The 22,255-nt window shown below is 41.8% G+C and overlaps 1 protein-coding gene across 1 annotated transcript in view; it reads right to left on the bottom strand.

The window, feature by feature from the left end:
• Positions 1-22,255, bottom strand: part of CTNND2 (catenin delta 2) — an 867,924-nt gene that overhangs the window by 10,193 nt on the left and 835,476 nt on the right. Inside the window, exons 14-15 of the mRNA XM_084621097.1 lie at positions 20,134-20,260; positions 6,417-6,548 (exon numbers count right to left, since the gene is read on the bottom strand). Coding sequence (XP_084477223.1) covers positions 6,417-6,548; positions 20,134-20,260 — 259 coding nt within the window. The remainder of the gene's footprint in view (positions 1-6,416; positions 6,549-20,133; positions 20,261-22,255) is intronic.

The raw sequence follows: 22,255 nt of genomic DNA, 5'->3' as shown, positions 1-22,255 counted from the left end.
GGCTACCTGGGCACAGGTGGAGCAACACCGTGTGATCCGCTGGTGAGAAAGTTTGGCCTTTCGATGAGCCGAGTATAATCACAAAGAGGCGAAGCAATGGTCTAAAGGGTTTCGTCTTGTCCAGGCAATAGAGCAAGGCTCTGGAAACATCCAAGAAACCTAGCTGCTTCTTCCCTGGTGTTGAGTATGGCCAATAGGTTGACCAGTAAGGCCTGGCAACTTTCCACTCTGAGTTGTAAAGAGCAGTAATAGTAAGATTTTTCTCCCAGACACATTGAGCCTTTTTGGGTCACTGTCCTCACTTCCCCACCCCCTTAGAGGTACACTTGTTTGATTCAGACTTTTACTGCACTGCTCAAACATCTAAGTAGTCTGGGTTGTGGTGAGCATGGAAGTACTCAAATCCAGATTGAGAGACCTGGTATCTTTTCTCTACCTGTTTTGCAGTTGTAGTTATAATGGCTGGTGTCTGCCACCAGGCTCTAGCCCAGTGGTGGGCAACCTGCAGCTTGAGACACTTTGTTTACATTGACTATCCACAGGCATCCACAGCTCCCAGCTGCTGCGGTTCACCATTCTGGACTGACAATTGTGAGAATGTCGAACTTATGGAATTCCTCTGATGTGACCGAAGTCTTTAGCTCCAGAGTTTCAGCTATTCTCATAAGCAGCTCTTAGACTTGAAGACATCCAGGCTGGTATGGGTGACAAGGAGATCACCTTGTCAGGTGACAAAGATGACAGGTCCTTTGGTGGTGTTTTTGCTCTGCTTCTACTGTCTGGGCACAAGAGCAGATGTGAAGACCGACCTATTCCTTTTCCTCAAATGTGGTGGAGAGTAGATTCTAAAGGCCTGTAAGGACGGACTCCCAATAAGCTCAATAGGGCCACAGAGGCATGCCTTTAGGGTGTTTGGTATTGACCAGAGCAATGCCATTTCTGCTGAACAGATCTTTCAGTAACAGATCTCAGAGGAGCAGGTTCTCTGTTTGAAGGTGTTGAGAATGTATGTCCCAGTGACATGTGTGGATGATGCTGAAGTATATGATGCTTTCAGTACTAAGGTTTGCACTGGTACGGGTAGGTGTCTCGGTACTGATGATGGTCCCCAGAGTGTTGTCATTGTCTGTAGATATCGACACCGAGGGATGTGTCACCAGAGAAGGCTTCCTCTGTGCCACAGGCTGCTCCTTATTACCAGAACTCAAAGCCACGTGGGTCTCGGTGGCTGTATCCCTGAGGCTTTATCTGGTCTGTCTTTATGGGAGGACACTGAGCTCCACCTGGAGTCTCTGCCTTTGAGATCAGAGCAGCCCCTCTTGGTGCTGAGCTTTGGTACTGTAGGTGTTAGCAATGGCTTTGCTGCCAATAGTCCCTGAGGAACCAGTGCTGTGCAAATGCCAGGTCTTTCCTCATGGACATCTTCTCTGCTCTGGTCTTTGGAGTCACTTGCCTGCTAGACAGTGAGCTGAAGGAAGCTGACTTGTCCATTACCCAGATCCAGATGCCTGTTTTCTCAGGATCTCAAGAGACCTTCACAGATTGCTCCAGAGGAAGCTTTAACTGCGTGTGTCACAATTTACATTTTATAATGGAGAATGAAAGGCACACTGAACATTTACTTGGTATGTAGGGCTCTCCTAAATAGAAGAGGCACCTGCTGTGTTCATCCATCAATGGAATTGTCCATCACAGGACAGACACAGCTTGAAGCCCACAGATTTCAAATCCACCAAATTGAGAAGTCTTGTACAGGAGGAGTGTCTGGAGGACCTGTGCACAGGGTCTGATATAAATACTCAGCCCAGATAGATTGGTATCATTCATGGTGATTGTTTGTCACAGAATCAGAAAAGTTATGACGATTTTACGAAGAGTTTGAAGAAATTTAGCCAAAGCTAAACTAGTGGGTCAGAAGTTTGCCAGGTTCCATTTCACTGCAGGAGTGGTAAAATAGAACAGAGGGTCATGGTTTTAATGCCCTCATACAGCAGCATGAGGAGCTAGATAATGCATACACGGCCTCAACGGACACTGCTGTTCGCTAACAAACAAACATCATGTGCTTGAGGTACATGGAAACCACCCAGACACATAGCAGAAGAATTCAAAGCCACGTGGGTCTCGGTGGCTGTATCCCTGAGCCTTTATCTGGTCTGTCTTTATGGGAGGACACTGAGCTCCACCTGGAGTCTCTGCCTTTGAGATCAGAGCAGCCCTTCTTGGTGCTGAGCTTTGGAATTTGTATAAACATTATTATGCAAATCACAAATTCACATTGTAAAATATAAGCAAAACATAAACTGTACAGAGTCCTTTATTTAACCTATTAAAGGAAAAATGGCATACAAAGAGTTTGGGAATGCCAAGAGTTCCCAAAGCAGAAACCTGGGCTAGTTTAGGGGAGAAGATGAGAGAACTTAATCTCTTGAATCAATTAAGAAGTTCACTATTCGTGGATGAACAGTTGACTATTGATGTCAAAAGCTAAAGAGGATGAGGACAAGTGAAAAGGAGAGAGAGGGATGAATCAATCCACATTTTGTGGTTAGGGCCCATCCCTTGCTGAGAGATTGTATACATATTAAGACATGTAAAATTATCAGGGGGCGGGAGAGGGAGGATGAAGAAGGAAGTGATTTTAAGAAATGGGGGAAGAGGAAGGATAGAAAGAAGCATGGTGGTCAGACAGAGTGAGGCAGCAAATGTGACTATGGGAATTGGAGCTGCCACATTACACCCCAGAGGTGGCTGCATTTAGGTGATGGATGAATTAATATTTCAGCGTGTATTTTCTGTAGTAACAATAGGTAAGTACAAGTGACGATTGCAGATGCTGATGTTACCATATCCATTTATATAAAGTAAAACTGGGAAGTTTTTAAGGGCCACTATGATACAGTTTGTGAAGAACTCTGTGGTCCCCTGGTGTGAAGGATGCTATATAAATCTAAACTACCTGTATTATTTTATAAGATGCCAAGGATTATATTGGTGAAAAGTTAGCAGACAAATAATTCTCCTCAGCAGCATTCTGTGAAGAACACACTGATAACCTTAAGACCAGCTTTGAAAAGGATATAGCTAGATATTTATGTGATAAAGATATCACTGACCTAAGTCTTCCCATATATCTTAGTTCACTTACTTGATTCATGGTTTAAGATTAACATTCAAGTTTCATGTTCCAAAAACTGCTGACTCTGGACACATTTATAGTACTTTGAAACAAGAAGTCACTAACCCAATGCTCTCATAAACATAGTCTGATAGTCAGCAAGAAAGGGAAGGATAAATCAGTTATAGCCAGTCATCTGCCCCTTGTACTGCATGTTCTGCTTCTTCCGTTACATTCAGCAGAGCTCCTCTTTTAAAACATAGTTCAGAGCAGTAAAGTTGAAGATTTGCATGTTATACAAATACCAGCCGGGGGGCGGGGATGGTCTCCTGCCTTCTTATCACTCCCAGCTTCCTGCATGATGGAAGACGTGACACTGGCGTATGGTATGTACATACCTTTGTATGATGGTTTCTTTAAGAAAAGCAAGGGGTAAAAGTTCCTTTAGCAATGGCTGGAGAAAGATATTTCAGATGCACTCCCTCCTGTTTGTGTTCAGAATGCATTTTCAGGGCACCTGGAATGTGTGCAGGCCATTAGATGAGTAAGCCTGAACACTGGCATCGAAGGGAAATGGACATTCTTTAAAGTAAACCTGGAAAATGTTGATCCAAAAGATGCTTCTGCTCCTGGAGTGGTTGATATAGGACACAGACGGTGATGCTTAATGTCAGTTCAACAGGAGAAGCCACGAAGTACAAGAAAAATGATTTTCAGAGCACAAATCCCATGAAAGCATATCAAAACCTTGTTTTCCCTGATCAGGAGGGGAATGGCTGAGAGTCAAGCTATGGCATTTATTTATGGTAGTCACACATTTTTAAAGATCATAATAGGTTTGTTTCCTTTTTAAGTTGTTTCTTATTATTTTTACAGTCCTCAAAAATAGGCTAGTTGTGTGATGATCTGTAAATGTAGCAAGGTGTTATAAAAGCAGAGAGAGCAAAGGAGAATGGTCATACGGTTCCTCCTTTTCTCTTAGTTGGCCTCAGGAAATCAATGGTATTTCAGAGCTGCTTAATTCATTAATAAGGATCTTAACACTTTTTACTCAGTTGTTTATTTCATAGCTTTTTCACTCTTTTCTGCAGGCTTCACAGACTTCCCCACATATTCCCTTAATGACAGGAGGCCAACAGTACTATTTAAAAAAAACCCAAACCCTATCAGGTAGCAACCAACAGTTCACAAGACATTGTCTGGGACTGTAACCTGGGAATGGCTTTGTAAAATCTGGGACAGTTGTGGATAAATGGGCATATGGATATATTGGTAGATATGCATGCTACATAAGACAGTGGGAAAATTGCCTACATATCTTGCACTGAGCATTTTTCATTGTGCCACAGAATAAGAGGAAATCTATGCATCACAACTCCAACTTGGAAAAATATTTCTCTAAACCCCACATGCTCCTTTACAACCCATCCATGTACTGACTACAGTTCAGTGATGGATATGCAAAGTATGTACTGCAGGCAGTGAGGGAATCCTTACCCCTTGTTACAGGATGTAAACCCAGGCAAATAGGAGAACAGCCCAGTACAACAGAATATCTCACAACAAAAAACAAAAAGATTGATTTTATTTTTATTGAAATATTCTTATCCAGTTCACCTGGTTTCCTTTACATGGTTGTTGTCGCTTCTTATTTCTCTATCACAACTGACAAATACTTTGTAAAGGTGATCTGTACATTTGTTACAGTCAACACATACTAGTAGAGTTATTGACTCTATTTAATTATTTATAGGCTTTGCCTTCCTCAAATCGCTCTTCATTTGATGTCAGACCAACTGTAAAGGGTTGAGATTTGGCAACCTGAAAGAGAGAATGTGATTCATGAACTCCTGTTTCAAATACACAATGCATGTACAGTACTAGGAACTACAGTAGATCTTTTAAATTTGACGTTGTTACTCATCTCTCACAAAGGGGTGAGTAGCTGGATAGTAGGCTCGGTGGCTTGAAGTTTGATGCAAACACTTTATTACACAGAACCCCATGAAAAAGCAGTTACAATGGGTGAGGGAGACATGGGGACTTAGGCACAACAGGGAGTGTAACTCAAAATGGAACAAAGGGGTTGGGGCAGTGCCAATCTCCATTCCTTAAAAAACAGCAAACAAGGGGGAATGAGTGAAGTAAAGAAAGAAAAAGAGAGGCCAGAGATACTGCAGTAAAGAGAAAAAAGAGAGAAGGGTGGGGAGATGAAATGGAAGAGAAATGAACATGGATTTTAAAAAGAGGCAAAAAGAAACAAGGTAAAAGATGTGTCATAAACTGTCAGAAAATGCCCTCCCCTGTGATCATTCTTACTTACTATGCTTGCCTGAACTTTCAGATACCTTAAAAAGGAAATGGTATCCTTTGCCCTTCCCTACTGCCAAACTGGATCCTGACAAGCCCTCTTCATGGATGTACCCAAGGTCCTGACAAAGTGTAACAATAGCTGAACACAGACCTGTCCTCCACAATCATGTCAGTAATGACCTTTACAATGACACTGTTTGGGTGACAGGAAAAAGTGAATGGCAGCAATGTCACGTCAGGGTAGGGTAGACCAACTCTATTCAGTGTGATTACAAGTCATTCGCAAACATCCCGAATACCGAAAACTAATGTCAAATACAGTACCTTAGATGAATGAATGGCTTTCTCTTTGCTGCTTCCCCATGCAATGGCCTGCTGAATTGTCTCCTAAGGCCAGAGGCAGACGTTAGGACTCCCAGGCTCTCAATAGTGTGCAAAATCTATTTGGTTGTTGTCCCATTTCTTATATCACTTCTTAGATTTCATGTTAATTCATCTTCTTGCATGTTGCTCCTCCATGTAAACTCAGATGATAATCTGCAGGGTTTTGGGTACCAAGTATTGTACAGCACAGGAAACTGATCTTGAATGCAAACTTCTGGATACAGATTGTAGCATGGGAAGTTTGGTATTGAATCAGCATGCTGATGGTGTCCCAAGCAACATTAAGAACCTGGCAGAGAATCCGGTCTTGGAATCCTCCAAGATCTTTACAGATGTAATAGTGGGGGAAAATATCCAGGCATCATGACATCGCTACAGGTCCATGTTGTAATAGGATTAGATGTTACAAAGTACAGGGCCACTCCTGATTGTTATAAGGAGTTGTACTAATAAGATTCCTTTTACTTTCAATCTTATATCTATGAGGTACTCAGACATCACAGAAGTTGATCTCTTTCACTATTACAGTAAACTCAGCCAAGCCTAGAAAATGTGTCTACTACAGTCAATTTATATATGTGATGTGTAAGCACCATCTCACCTGTCATGGTGTCTTTCCTGGAAGTGTGTTCTCCTTTATTACCATGGTAAGCGACATTTGTTCCAGTTGATTCGTAGTCTGTTTTCCTTTCTTTTAGACTGATCATTTCCCGAGGTGAGGCAGGGGCACTTGCTAGATAGTAAAAACAAATAATTTTTCTCCCCTCAGACCACTGCAAGCACATCTGGGGTAAACAATTTAGTAATATTTACATTTGTTAATATATAGGAATTAAACTGTGTGAAGTGTGTAGGCAGAATTGGATTTGGAAAGGGGTTAGAGGTGCTGCTATTTCAAATATATGACAAATGTATTAAAGGCAATTATTAAAAACTGCATTTCTGTCTGAGCATTTTGTTCCTTCTCCATTTACATGTAACAACTAAGATGATCACAATGGAATGACATAAGCAGCAATTTTATTTTTCTTCATCCTTTCCATTTCTTTAATTTGTACATTTGACAACAATTTTGCATCGTCAGGTTCACTTCCCCAGGTATCATCAGTTTCTCCTTTGTGGAAAAGACTTTTATAATGATTAACAGGGAGCAGAAAAACCCTTATAAGAGGGACTCTTTGTTTCATTACTTGAAAATAAACAGGAACCATGTAACTGTTATGAGGAAAAAAAAGGCATTAGTACGGAAAATGTAACTTTAACTAAAAAAACAAGATATGTACAAATCTTCAGATAAGTGCTCAATGCTTGAAAGTAACTCCAATAATTCTGACTCTAGTATTATGGGTGTGATTATCTCTATATACAGCAATGATCATTAAAAAGTGAGCCTCTACCAAAAGTACTGTACCAAATAATCATCATAATTAATTCCTATTCCAGGTGATGGAAAAACAATGGGATTTCGTATAGCAATTCTTTTTAATTCTTATAGTCTGTCTTTCTGACTATACTGGAATAACATAATTTAGTTATCTAAAGTATCTAAACTAGCAAATGTTGAGGGTGGACAATGTATTTAACTGCATTGCTGGCTGCACCTATCTAAAGCACTACTCACTGTAGTATTTAGATGACAAATACGTTAGTAAAGGTTTATGATAAAGTGTTCATAAAATAGAGATATGTTGGATATTAGGGCAACAATTAGGACTTATTAATGTATTTCTTAAACTTTTATTTCCCCCAAACCAGTTTAAGAATAGAGGGGGTTTTTTTTCTTCCATTGAGACCCCTATTACCAATTCTGGGGTCTTTCTCCCAAAGATAAGAAAAGTTTGATTAAATATTTCTGGGGGATAATGTATTTTCTCAGCCTTTGACAAAAGTTAACCCAATAACAAATGAACGCCTCGACACAGTCTCCTAAGGTACTCTGGGTGCTGCAGGGCTCTGCAATTCCCAGTACTTTATAGATTCCCCAAGTCTGTCTATCTGTCAAAGTTTTCTTGCACGAAGAATAATTTTTGGTGGGGTTTTCCAATTGTTATTAGGCATTTACATTTCTACATGCAACCAAATCCAACGGGTTCTGAGGATTTTTAGTTTCATTTATTCAAAAGCACTAAGAATCTTTTAAGAGGAGGGAACACAAATAAAGAGGGATTCCCAGCCACGGAGCAATGGTAAGAGGAGGGTTTTCTTTTAATAGCTTGGGTAATGGCAAGTTTGTTTTAATGACTGTTTAAAAATCAGGCCCTTTTTAGGGAAAAATAATGTCACATAGTTCTTTCTCTTTCACTCTCTGTCTGGAAATCCAAAAGAATATCCCTCCAGGAAAAATAAAACTGCCCCATGTTTGGAAATGGTGTCACAAATGTATTTCATCTTGGAGAGCTCCACTTTTATGTGTGATCAAATCTAACCAGAAATCAAGGGTTTCTTGGCCAGCAAGGGACGTGCAAGGTTAAATCTTTATTAAAAAGGATGTCAGCAATATTATCCCTAGATGCTACCAGCAAGAAAGCTTTTGTATTATCACGGTGGACTTGGCAAGGTCTCTAGTGGTAAATCTGTTTTTGATTGCTGGTAAACTCATGGCAAAACGATTGCTACTGCAGTCTATGTTTACTCCAGCTGGGAGCGAATGACCATCACACACAAGGAAGGCTGGGGGGAGGTGAATAGTGTCCTGCTGTTATACCTGTTAACATGATTTTCCTGAGGCCCTTCTCGCTGTTTCACAATTTTAAACACAGCAAAACCCACAGGTTGCATTAACCAATTCCCCAAACAGAAAAAAGAAGCCTCTAACTCGAGGTGCTGTGCTAACAACTACAGTGCAACTCCTTACTGAATACTTTCTGCATTATGCCAACATCTTCCCTTTTCACTCTGTATTTTACCCCAAGTATCATGGGAATCTCACTGAATATTGCTTGGGAGACCAGAATTTTGACCCAAGCTGTGTAAAGTCAATAAAATAAGTGTGAGGGTCTCCTTGAGAAATTCCAACACACGTTAAACATCCTGTTTTGTGGGGGAGGGCCAGAGAGACAGGGACAGAATTAAGCTCTGGTTCCAAATTTTAATGAATCAAGGGATTTTATACCTACATATTTCAAATCTGGGAACAAGGGTGATGGAGGATCATTGTCCATGTTGATACTAAACTTCCCATTAAGCTCTGTCAAGGTTCCTCCCCCACTCTGAACTCTAGGGTACAGATGTGGGGACCTGCATGAAAAACCTCCTAAGCTTATCTTTACCAGCTTAGGTCAAAACTTCCCCAAGGTACAAAATATTACACCCGTTATCCTTGGACTGGCCGCTACCACCACCAAACTAATACTGGTTACTGGGGAAGAGCTGTTTGGACGCGTCCTTCCCCCCAAAATACTTCCCAAAACCTTGCACCCCACTTCCTGGACAAGGTTTGGTAAAAAGCCTCACCAATTTGCCTAGGTGACTACAGACCCAGACCCTTGGATCTTAAGAACAATGAACAATCCTCCCAACACTTGCACCCCCCCTTTCCTGGGAAATGTTGGATAAAAAGCCTCACCAATTTGCATAGGTGACCACAGACCCAAACCCTTGGATCTGAGAACAATGAAAAAGCATTCAGTGTTTTACAAGAAGACTTTTAATAAAAAATAGAAGTAAATAGAAATAAAGAAATCCCCCCTGTAAAATCAGGATGGTAGATACCTTACAGGGTAATTAGATTCAAAAACATAGAGAACCCCTCTAGGCAAAACCTTAAGTTACAAAAAAGATACACAGACAGAAATAGTTATTCTATTCAGCACAATTCTTTTCTCAGCCATTTAAAGAAATCATAATCTAACACATACCTAGCTAGATTACTTACTAAAAGTTCTAAGGCTCCATTCCTGGTCTATCCCTGGCAGAAACCAGCATACAGACAGACACAGACCCTTTGTTTCTCTCCCTCCTCCCAGCTTTTGAAAGTATCTTGTCTCCTCATTGGTCATATTGGTCAGGTGCCAGCGAGGTTACCTTTAGCTTCTTAACCCTTTACAGGTGAGAGGAGCTTTCCCCTGGCCAGGAGGGATTTCAAAGGGGTTTACCCTTCCCTTTATATTTATGACACGCCCCCCAAATCTCAGCTAGGGTGAAACACTGGCTGGGATTTCTTCCTGGAGCTCTAGGAAAACAGAGTTAATAAGACACATGCATCTCTAAATATACTACCAAGTACATAAAGACTAACAATATTTTCCACATCTCAAGGACGATTTTAACCAGTTGATTCTGGGAAACTTTCACAGGAGAGTGCATCAGCCACTTTGTTAGAAGCTCCTGAGATGTGTTGGATGTCGAAATCAAAATCTTGGAGAGCTAAACTCCACCGAAGAAGTTTTTTGTTAGTTTCTTTGACGGTGTGAAGCCACTTTAGTGCAGCATGGTCGGTTTGCAGGTGGAAACGCCGTCCCCAAACATATGGGCGTAGCTTTTCCAGAGCGTAGACAATGGCATAACATTCTTTTTCAGTGACTGACCAGTTGCTTTCCCTCTCAGACAGTTTTTTTGCTGAGAAACACTACAGGGTGGAATTCTTGATCAGGTCCTTTCTGCATTAAAACTGCTCCCACACCACGCTCGGATGCATCTGTGGTTACTAGGAACGGTTTGTCAAAGTCTGGGGCCCTTAGTACAGGGTCAGACATGAGTGTCGCTTTAAGCTTGTTAAAGGTCTTCTGACACTTTCCGGTCCACTGAACAGCATTTGGCTGTTTCTTTTTGGTTAGGTCTGTCAGTGGGGCAGCGATTTGGCTGTAGTGCGGTACAAATCGTCTGTAATAACCGGCCAAGCCTAAGAAGGATTGAACCTGTTTCTTTGACTTTGGGACAGGCCACTTTTGGATAGCATCCACTTTGGCCTGTAGGGGGCTGATAGTTCCTTGACCCACCTGGTGTCCAAGGTAAGTCACTCTGTTTAGGCCTATTTGACACTTCTTAGCCTTAACAGTTAGTCCTGCCCCCCTTATGCGCTCAAGGACTTTTTGTAGATGTTCCAGATGGTCTGCCCAGGAATCCGAAAATATGGCCACATCGTCAAGGTAGGTGACTGCATATTCTCCTAATCCCGCTAGGAGACCATCTACAAGTCTTTGGAAAGTGGCGGGTGCATTTCGCAGCCCGAAAGGGAGTACATTAAATTCATACAGCCCGAGATATGTGATGAAGGCTGACCTTTCCTTGGCAGATTCATCTAGCGGTACCTGCCAGTACCCCTTGGTTAAGTCCAAGGTGGAGATGAACTGGGCCCGTCCCAGTTTCTCTAATAGTTCATCTGTGCGTGGCATTGGATAGTTGTCTGGGCGAGTTACAGCATTTAGCTTACGGTAGTCCACGCAAAAACGTATTTCCCCATCTGGTTTGGGAACTAGAACCACTGGAGATGCCCATGCACTTTCAGAGGGGCGGATTACACCCATCTGTAACATATCCTGGATCTCCCGTTCTATAGCAGTTTTAGCTTGAGGAGACACCCGGTAAGGGTGGACCCTAATTGGGTGAGCATTACCTGTGTCAATGGAGTGGTATGCCCGTTCAGTCAGTCCTGGGGTGGCTGAGAACGTTGGCGCGTAGCTAGTGCACAGCTCCTGGATCTGCTGTCGCTGCATACGCCCAAGGGTCATGGAGAGGTTCACCTCTTCCACACCACCAGCACATTTCCCTTCGTAGTAGACACCTTTGGGCCACTCAGCGTCGTCTCCTCCCTGGGCTGTAAACTGACAAACCTTTAATTCTCTGGAATAAAAGGGCTTTAGAGAATTAATATGGTACACCTTAGGCTTTCGGTTGGAGGTGGGGAATGCTATGAGATAATTAACAGCTCCCAGGCGCTCCTGGACCATGAATGGCCCTTCCCACGATGCTTCCATTTTATGGGCCTGGAGCGCCTTTAAGACCATGACCTGGTCCCCTACTTTGAAGGAACGCTCTCTGGCATGTTTATCATACCAGGCTTTTTGCTCTTTTTGAGCATCCTGTAAGTTTTCTTTAGCAAGGGCTAAAGAGGTTCGGAGGGTGTTTTGTAGGTTGGTTACAAAGTCCAGAATATTAGTTCCTGGAGAAGGTGTAAATCCCTCCCATTGCTGCTTCACCAACTGCAATGGCCCCTTAACCTCACGGCCATATACAAGTTCAAATGGGGAAAACCCTAAACTGTAGGCAAAGAGCAACTGCTGCAATACTAGGTCCCAATCATTGGAGTGCTCATTTACGAATTTACGTATCATGGCCCCCAAAGTTCCATTAAACTTCTCCACCATGCCATTTGTTTGATGATGGTAAGGAGTGGCAACCAAGTGATTTACCCCATGAGCTTCCCAAAGGTTTTTCATAGTTCCTGCCAGGAAATTAGTCCCTGCATCTGTGAGGATGTCGGAGGGCCAACCTACCCTGGCAAAAATGTCTGCTAGTGCCTGGCACACACTTTTAGCCCTGGTGTTGCTTAGAGCTACTGCTTCCGGCCATTGGGTGGCAAAATCCACGAAAGTCAGTATGTACTGCTTTCCTCTGGGTGTCTTTTTCGGAAAAGGACCCAGAATATCCACAGCTACTCGCTGAAATGGAACTTCAATGATGGGGAGTGGCTGGAGAGGGGCTTTGACCTGGTCTTGGGGTTTTCCCACTCTTTGGCACACCTCACAAGACTGGACATAGGTAGAAACATCCTTGCCCATTCCCTCCCAGTGGAATGATCCCCCCAAACGGTCTTTGGTCCTGTTCACCCCAGCATGGCCACTAGGGTGATCATGGGCTAAGCTCAAGAGCTTGGCCCGGTATTTAGTTGGAACTACCAACTGTCTCTGAGGATGCCAGTCTTCCTGGTGTCCACCAGAAAGAGTTTCCTTGTATAAAAGTCCTCTTTCTACAACAAACCTGGATCGATTAGAAGAGCTGAGAGGTGGTGGGTTGCTCCGTGCCGCCGTCCAAGCTCTCTGGAGGCTTTCATCTGCTTCCTGTTCGGTCTGGAACTGTTCCCTTGATGCTGGGGACATCAGTTCCTCATTGGATTGTGGACCTAGGCTTGGTCCCTCTGGAAGCGATATAGGGGATGGAGCTGTTTCTGTTGACTGTGAACCGCTCTCCGCTGGTGCACTATGTTGGGATTCAGGCTCCGGCTGAGCCTCTTGTGTAGGGTTATCGGCTGCTGCCAGTTCAGGTTCGGTGGGGCCCTCTGGTGTTGAGGTTGCAAGTACTGGATTCAATGCTGGCACGGGGTCTGGTGTTGGTTGTTTGGCTGGTTCCGGTTCTGGGACTGGTTCCGTCTGGGTCTCTGGGACTGGATCCACTACTGCTGTTGTAGACATTGGCCTGGGGTCCGGGTCCATCACCTCTGACTGGATCCTGATAGAAGTTTCCGGAACAGAGCTAGGCCTCACGGCTTGTTTAGCCTGGCTGCGGGTGACCATTCCCACCCTCTTGGCCTGCTTCACATGATTGGCCAAGTCTTCCCACAACAGCATGGGGATGGGATAATCATCATAGACTGCAAAAGTCCACATTCCTGACCAGCCCTTGTACTGGACAGGCAACTTGGCTGTAGGCAAATTGAAAGAGTTGGACTTGAAGGGTTGAATCGTCACTTGGATCTCTGGGTTGATTAAATTGGGGTCCACTAAGGAAGCATGGATAGCTGACACTTGTGCTCCGGTGTCCCTCCACGCGGTGACCTTCTTCACGCCCACACTCACAGTTTCCCTCCGCTCCAAGGGTATCTGGGAGGTATCTGGGCCTGTGGACCTCTGGTGTGATTCCGGTGCAATGAACTGTAATCTGTTGGGGTTCTTGGGGCAGTTGGCCTTTACATGCCCCAGCTCGTTACACTTAAAACATCGTCCAGCTGACGGGTCACTGGGGTGAGGAGGGTTGCTGGAGAACGGGGTGGTGGGACGATAAGGGGTCTGGAGGGTTCTTTGGGAGGTAGGTGGGGCTTTGGGCGGCCCCCGGTAATAGGATGTGGTCTGGGGTGGTCCCTTCTGGTCTCCGCTCCAACTGCGACTAGTTTTCTTCTTCTCTGCCACCTCCACCCATCTGGCTCCAATCTCTCCTGCCTCAATTACAGTTTTGGGTTTCCCATCTAGGATGTATCTTTCTATTTCCTCAGGAACACCCTCTAAGAATTGTTCCATTTGCATTAGGAAGGGCAAATTTACTGGAGATTCAACACTTGCTCCTGATATCCAGGCATCCCAATGTTTCACAATGTGGTAGGCATGTCGGGTAAATGACATGTCTGGTTTCCACCTTAGGGCTCTGAACCTCCGACGAGACTGCTCGGGTGTTATCCCCATTCTGACTCTCGCCTTGGATTTAAACAGTTCATACTTGTTCATGTGTTCTTTAGGCATTTCAGCTGCCACCTCAGCTAAGGGTCCACTGAGCTGCGGCCTCAGCTCTACCATGTATTGGTCAGTAGAGATGTTGTACCCAAGGCAGGCCCTTTCGAAGTTTTCGAGGAAGGCCTCAGTATCATCGCCTGCCTTGTAGGTGGGGAACTTTCTGGGATGGGAAGTGGTACTTGGAGAAGGATTACTAGGGTTTGTTGGGATATTCTGCTGAGCCTTTATCTTCTCCATCTCCTCCACATACTTCCTCTCTTTTTCCTTCTCCTCCAGTTCTTTGTCCCTCGCTTCCATAGCTCTCCTGTGAGCAGCCGCTTGGTGTTGTTCTGCCTCCCTTTCTTGTTCCTTCTTCAGCCGCATGAGTTCTATCTGTCTTTCATGTTCCCTTTGTCTTTCCTCAGCCTGAAATTTGGCTAATTCGAGCTGTAGTCGAGCCGCGGATTTTGCCATTCTAACCTCTCTGTTTTTACTAACTTTACACCCGAAGTTTAGAAATAAACAAACAAAACCTGGCTGTAAAATTTTGCTGTGCTGGAATAGAATACCTATTCTCTGATAGTGATTGTCAGCCTACAGAAAAAGACAATTCCCTTGTCTCTGCTCTGGGCCCAAATTAAAGTAAAAAACCTCCAACTACTTGGAAACCTGCTTACCCAGCCCAAAGAAAAAAAAATTCCTTTTCAAACCTGTGCTCCTTGTAAAACAAAAAAAATCAAAATCCTAAAAAAAAAAACCCTGCCACTTTTGTCTCCAGGCAAATGGGTAGAGCACACCCCCCCTATTTACTTTTAGGAAGAAAAGAAAAAAAAAACTCTGGGTTGGAAGACTGTGAATTTCCCTGCAGGAGTTAAGTACCCTGCCTCCAGGCAAAGAAAACCTGCAATTCACAAGATAATCCCCTTTTGTCTCTGCTTGGCCACAAAGCAGAGAAAAAACAATCTGCTTTCAGTTTCAACTGCTTTCTGGACTTCCTTTCCAAAGGGGGGGGAAAAATTCTTTTTAAAATCAGTATTTCTAGTTCAAAAAATCTCAACTGGATCTCAAAATGATTTCAGGTTAATCCCACCACTGTGCCACCATGTCAAGGTTCCTCCCCCACTCTGAACTCTAGGGTACAGATGTGGGGACCTGCATGAAAAAACCTCCTAAGCTTATCTTTACCAGCTTAGGTCAAAACTTCCCCAAGGTACAAAATATTACACCCGTTATCCTTGGACTGGCCGCTACCACCACCAAACTAATACTGGTTACTGGGGAAGAGCTGTTTGGACGCGTCCTTCCCCCCAAAATACTTCCCAAAACCTTGCACCCCACTTCCTGGACAAGGTTTGGTAAAAAGCCTCACCAATTTGCCTAGGTGACTACAGACCCAGACCCTTGGATCTTAAGAACAATGAACAATCCTCCCAACACTTGCACCCCCCCTTTCCTGGGAAATGTTGGATAAAAAGCCTCACCAATTTGCATAGGTGACCACAGACCCGAACCCTTGGATCTGAGAACAATGAAAAAGCATTCAGTGTTTTACAAGAAGACTTTTAATAAAAAATAGAAGTAAATAGAAATAAAGAAATCCCCCCTGTAAAATCAGGATGGTAGATATCTTACAGGGTAATTAGATTCAAAAACATAGAGAACCCCTCTAGGCAAAACCTTAAGTTACAAAAAAGATACACAGACAGAAATAGTTATTCTATTCAGCACAATTCTTTTCTCAGCCATTTAAAGAAATCATAATCTAACACATACCTAGCTAGATTACTTACTAAAAGTTCTAAGGCTCCATTCCTGGTCTATCCCTGGCAGAAACCAGCATACAGACAGACACAGACCCTTTGTTTCTCTCCCTCCTCCCAGCTTTTGAAAGTATCTTGTCTCCTCATTGGTCATATTGGTCAGGTGCCAGCGAGGTTACCTTTAGCTTCTTAACCCTTTACAGGTGAGAGGAGCTTTCCCCTGGCCAGGAGGGTTTTCAAAGGGGTTTACCCTTCCCTTTATATTTATGACAAGCTCTAATGTTACAACAAACAAACACCCCATTTTAAAGTCTTATAGTTAAATTTTCAAAAAGCTCATTTAAGCATCAAAAGAACTGAGGAGATTTTCAAAAGCTCAGTCCCTTGAATGATGAGTTCTTTTGAAAACTGTCCAGAAGTGTCACAAAGGGACATGAACTCTTGAAAATCAAGCTGTTATATGGGTGCTTACATGGGACCTGAGTGCATCTGAAAAAATGACCCCCAAAGTGCACGCGGAACAATTCAATAATTGCCCCGATTTGTTATGTAATTTGGGGCCCCAAAAACTATTTTTTCCCCAGGCATACACATATGCAAGTTCCACGGAAATAAATGGAGGTTCTGTGTGTGTATATTTCAGGCAGAATGGCTCAGTAATGATCTACTCTAGATTAGTAAACATGGGCAAAACATTGGAGAGAGAGCAAAATGCGAGGATAGCGTTTGAGCAGTGAATGCCTAGTGAATGCACTCACTTATAAAAACAATTTTCTCCAAGTATTGGTATTTATTTTTTCCATTTTGTATCAGTATCAGAGGAGGTACTAGCGTGTCTTCTCATGACACAAACTTGAATAGATGGACAGAAAGGCAAAAGCTTTGGCTCTCAAAAAATCAATACACACCAGAGAGAACCCTGGCTTCTGTTTCTCAGCATATGGGATGAGACTTGGAAGTGGTGTCTGCCTAGAGTTTAGTTGGAAAGTTTCAAAATAGTGATGACAAAAATTAATGGGAAATGTCAATGAAAAATGGAAATACGGGCTTCACTGAAGTAAATGACAAAGTTCCCATTGATTTGAATAGGGCCAGGATTTCATTTCAAGAGTTTATCAGAAAATATTATAGATTTAGACTGAAAATAATTGGACCAATTCAAGTGCGCTACCCCAGCTCTTATCAAAGAAATGAAGTAAAGAAAGACTAATGAGAGATAAAGTATTATATAACATTGGGGTATTGGCTGGACCCCTTAATGTTCACTTAGAGACTTCCCAGCACTAAAAGTTTTCTACTGCTTAGGAAACAAAGTGGATACTTACGGCTGTTAACGTGACAATGCTAAAACAAGAATTAAGATTAAAAGTGAGTTTCAGTTAAGATTTTTATGTAGGGCACAAGTATAACCTTTACATTTGTTGTTTAGTATGTTATTTGAACTTCACTCCTTTAAACATCTGGTTTAATGAAGGCAAAGCACATCAAATAAATTTCCTTTCCTCATATTTAGAAAAGGTGGTTGGTATATTTTTAGTGTGGTATTGTAATAACAATGAATAATAGCACTTTCATGTCCTCCTTACCACGACAAAAAGTGGACATTTATAATTATTGCGTGCTTTATTTTTGAAACTGTTCTGTTCATTACTTAAATCACAAGGACAGAAATTTGTTCTCTGGTCTCATATCTGTTCTTTTCCTGTTAAGCGGGTATTGTTTTACTCGAGTTTAACCTTTAAAGGATATGTTAATACATAGTAATTTTTTAGAAAGAACACTGATGTTTGATAATGGTTCATCTTATTACACTGTAATATTTCTATAGTTTACAAAAAGTTCTGTAAAAACTCATGCATAAACCTTAATCTTTGGTCATTTCCTCCAGGAGTCCTAATTTACACTGCATTTTTCTTGTTAGGATTAAGGTAACAATTTTGCATCAATTTGGAATTTTGATTAAATTTTCTCCCCCGATTGGGACCCCTGGATTTAAGAACTAATGTTAAGCAGTTGGCTGTGCTTATGTATCCATTAAAACTGAGGATTGCTCTTAAAGCGATTGTCAGCTAACTATCTAGCATGGTTTTAGGACTCTGACACCACCAAAAAGACCCAATCAGAATCAGAATATGGTTTTGGACAACATGTGTCCTCGGCCAGAATCTAAGAGGACAACATACAAAACATAGCTCCAAAGGGGTGCTAAGACATTGCTAAGACATCAAAACACTAATGGTCATGTTAAGCATGCAGCTTTTTGTACACTGTCCAAATGATAAAACATAACTGTCTGTCCATTCCCTAGAGGAACTATATCTATTCACCCTGTGTGAGCAACAGCTCTCCACCATCAAATCCACAAGTGGACTCCTGCAGAGTTTTTACTGGAAGCATTCATGAAATTGTCTGTTGACGATGGACTGACTTTATGGTACTGACTTTTGGTGGGGGTGGAGGGATGGGGCAAGGTAGAGTCCTATATATTAGACAAAGTTAGATTCCCTCCTTGAACTGAACAAACAACAGAAAGCAGGAGATACTTGGAGTCAGATGTTCACTGAAGCTCAGGGCCAGATTTTTCAAGCACTCAGCACTCACAATGACGGTCAGATTTTCAAAAGGGCACCCATCTAGGTGCCTGTATGAAGAGCAGATTTTTGAAAGTGCTTAGTACTCAGCCACGACTATGGGGATACTTGTGGCCAGACTTTCAAAATAGCTCAGCACGTTGCCCTTGTAGATTAAGACTGGACTCTTAGATAATTAACAAACATAAAAAAACCAATCACTTTTGCACTAGGGTGTAAGTAGTTTAGCCAGACACATCTTACTGCTGATATCCCAGTAACTGTGGAACAACTTGTATATGAGGAGTGATTAATAAGATTGGGACTGTTCATCTGAGCAAAGAGATGACTAAGGTAGGGACATGATAGAGGCCTATAAAATCATGAATGCTATGGAGAAAATGAATAAGGAAATGTTATTTACCCCTTCACATAACACAGGGTCACCCAATGAAATTAATAGGCAGCAGGTTTAAAATAAAGATAAGGAAGTACTTCTTCACACAATGCACAATCAACCTGTGGAACTCATTGCCAGGGGATGTTGTGAAGGCCAAAAGTATAACTGGGCTCAGAAAAGAATTAGATAACTTGATCAGGGGCTATATGCAACCCCACACTCTGGGTGTTCCTAAACCTCTGACTGCCAGAAGCTGGGACTTGACAAATTGCCAAAGCCCCACTTGACAAATTGCCCTGCTCTGTTCATTCCCTTTGAAGCATCTGACACCAGCCACTGTTGGAAAAACAGGTTACTGGGCTAGATGGACCATTGTTCTGACTCAGTATGGCCATTCTTATGCTCTTAATGACAGAGCTTTAACAGAGCAAGCAGTAAAATGCAAAGTGAGAGGCTGATAGGATTTTACTATGTTTATTTTAAAAGACTTTATTTTTATTGAGGATTACTTTCATTTAAAGTAATTAAATATTTTAACTTGGAATAAGTGGAGGAAAAAGAAGCCTGAATTCTCCATGTGAAAACTGAATCGATTCCTCTATGTAAGACAGAAATAATTCTACAGTGGATGAAATAGCAGTTAATTACAGTTTATATGTTCATGGCATTGATATTAGATGTAGAGTTGCAGTCAATCCTTCTGCAAATACATCCATAATGAGATGCCCAGCTGACGAACATTGGTGTAGATTCATTGACTGGAGTGGAGTTCTGAGGATTTACACGAAGCTGAAGTTCTGGCTAACAGTATAAAACATACATAACAAATGAATTTGTGGTTTCTATGACTAGTAAAGAAAATTACTTGGAAGCATCTGAGATGGGGAACTTCCCAATGCTAACAGTAGGCACAATGGCCCTGGGAATTTTCACTTTCCCAATCAGATAATCTTAACTGGCCAGTGGACAAGGAAAATAGTGAATGGACATTCACAGTAAAAGGCTACACTGGATAGTCTGTCTGCTTTACATTTCTACAAGGCATTCACACACATAAAAAATATTCCTGTATACAAAGATACACTGATCAGAATGAAAAAATGTTTCCCACATGCTCCCATCACGGTTAATAATGCATCTAGATGCTACTGACTGGCACTTAACAATGGAAAGATGACATTACTAGATTACTTCTCTGTTTACTTCAGCCCTGGAAGCATGGTCTTACCTGAGCGATTATTAGGAGACATGCGCACTGGAGAGATGGAGGGCGTGCGTGATGAAGAGTATGGTCTTTGCCGATCCCTCTCTATTGTTGAAGATGAGGCTACAAAGTGATACTGTGACCATCCATCCTGCATGAGGACAACATCAAACATTGGGACAGGATTCAGTGAAAAAGATGCATATGTACAATACTTTATTTTATGTAAACAATACTTTTATTTTATTTAATCACTAATTATGATGAATACTCAGTTACAGTAATTACATATCAACTCACAATGGTCACTCTTGTTCTCCAGTGCTAGGCTGCTTTACTCTGCCCATTTACAGCATGCCAAGTATGCTCAACACTGCAAAATTTGAGATGGTGCTCAGGGTCTGTCTACACAACGGGGTAATGTTCTCTATGGGGGCAAGGGGAAGTGTGATTTCTAAAGTGCTCTGATGTGTTGCACATTAATTGGTCTGTGGAGACCCTGCTGGTGCACTCTAAAAGTTCCCTAACATAATGTTGTTAAATCACACTAGGGAATTATTAGTTTGCACCAATTAATGCACAACTTGTTAGTGCATTTTATAATTTGCACCCTCTATAGTGCACATTATCCCACTGTACTGCATGTATTCCAGACAACCCCCCAGATACTACAATGTATCCCACAAAATACCTACAACAGGCACAAAGACACAATCCCTTTTAGGGCTGTGCAAAAATTATGCAGAATTTGAATACAGTTTTAGGCATTTTCATTCTGCCCTTTTCCACACCACTACTTTTCCTGAAATGTCATAAAAATGATAAGCCAGCTGTGAAAATATGCAAAATAATGATATTTTGTCTGATTTACAGTGCAAATATTTTTTCCTTGAAAACAATGCTGTTACAAAGGAACGTTTTAATGTTGCAAGCAAATGTTAAATGGATAGATGATGAGAATTCAAGCCTTTTGAATTTTGTTATAAATATTTCACACACCCTCTAGTCTAGTTAATACACTGAGACTGCTCAGCTGTTTGTTCATAACTGGGAAACTAAAGTAGGTTCTTTACAGTGTTTTATTATAATATAATGCCCATTTCCCCCAGCACTGTTTTCTCCAGAGTGCACAGAAAAAGTTGCCCTCTGTATTTGAAATTGAAATGTATAATGATATGAACATTTCTAAGTTAGCTGCTGCTCAAGTTCATATTACTGAAATTGACTTTATTTGTGCAGGAATCAAACACTGGAGAGCCTAAAGCTGTTTTATGGTCTAACATAACATAACATAACATAACATAACATAAATACTAAATAGTAACATTTTTTCTTAAGTAATTAAACTAGCATGAAAGCATAATGAGAGCTAAAATGGCTATTAGTAGCTCTTGTATTGGACTCCACTATATTATTTCAGATGCCACAAAATATTTACTGATGAAATATGTTTATCATCTGTAAAGCTTGTGCCAAAACTGTAATGTAATTTTACGAACTTGGGCACAAAATCTACTTGCCACTCTTATGATAACACTTTACTTAGCACTTAAAAAATGCTTTCCAGGGACCTGATCCAATGCCCATTGACCTCAATGAATATTGGGTAAAGTCCCAAGTGAGGAGGCAAAAAGAATTTTGCAAGGCAGATATAAGTGTGATTAAAATATATATAGTATAAAACATTGTTAAAAATTGGCTCCAGTTTCCCTCTTAGTTTGGCTATTTTGCTATATGAAAAGTAATTGCCATCACCAGTACTTTCAGAACACTCTGCTGAGGAAAAGTGGTGCTGCTTTTCTTTTTTAAACAGCAAAAGCACAGAAGACGCTTGCTTATTAGATTTCTATCTATACATAATATTGATAACTTGAAATAGACACACTCAACGTACAATTAAAAACACTGAATGCACATCTCTTCCCTCTATGTTGTTTGCATAGTGCATTGGTAGGTGGCTGTGTGTCAACTGTGAAGTTACGACACACATTTAAAAGGAAAATTAAAAGAGTGAAATTTGGGACATAGCTTTTGAAGATGGGTTCATTATTTTCTTTGGAGTGGCTAGCTACAGAGCATTTGTCCATATAGGAAAGTGATGTTTGTGCTTCTTCACAGGATCTATATGACCCCAGGCAGTGAAGGG

This window comes from Lepidochelys olivacea (assembly GCF_965140295.1).
Source record: "Lepidochelys olivacea isolate rLepOli2 genome assembly, chromosome: 2".
Lineage (NCBI taxonomy): Eukaryota > Metazoa > Chordata > Testudines > Cheloniidae > Lepidochelys > Lepidochelys olivacea.
Note: the sequence above shows the minus strand (reverse complement) of the source record. Positions and strands in the feature narration are given on the sequence as shown.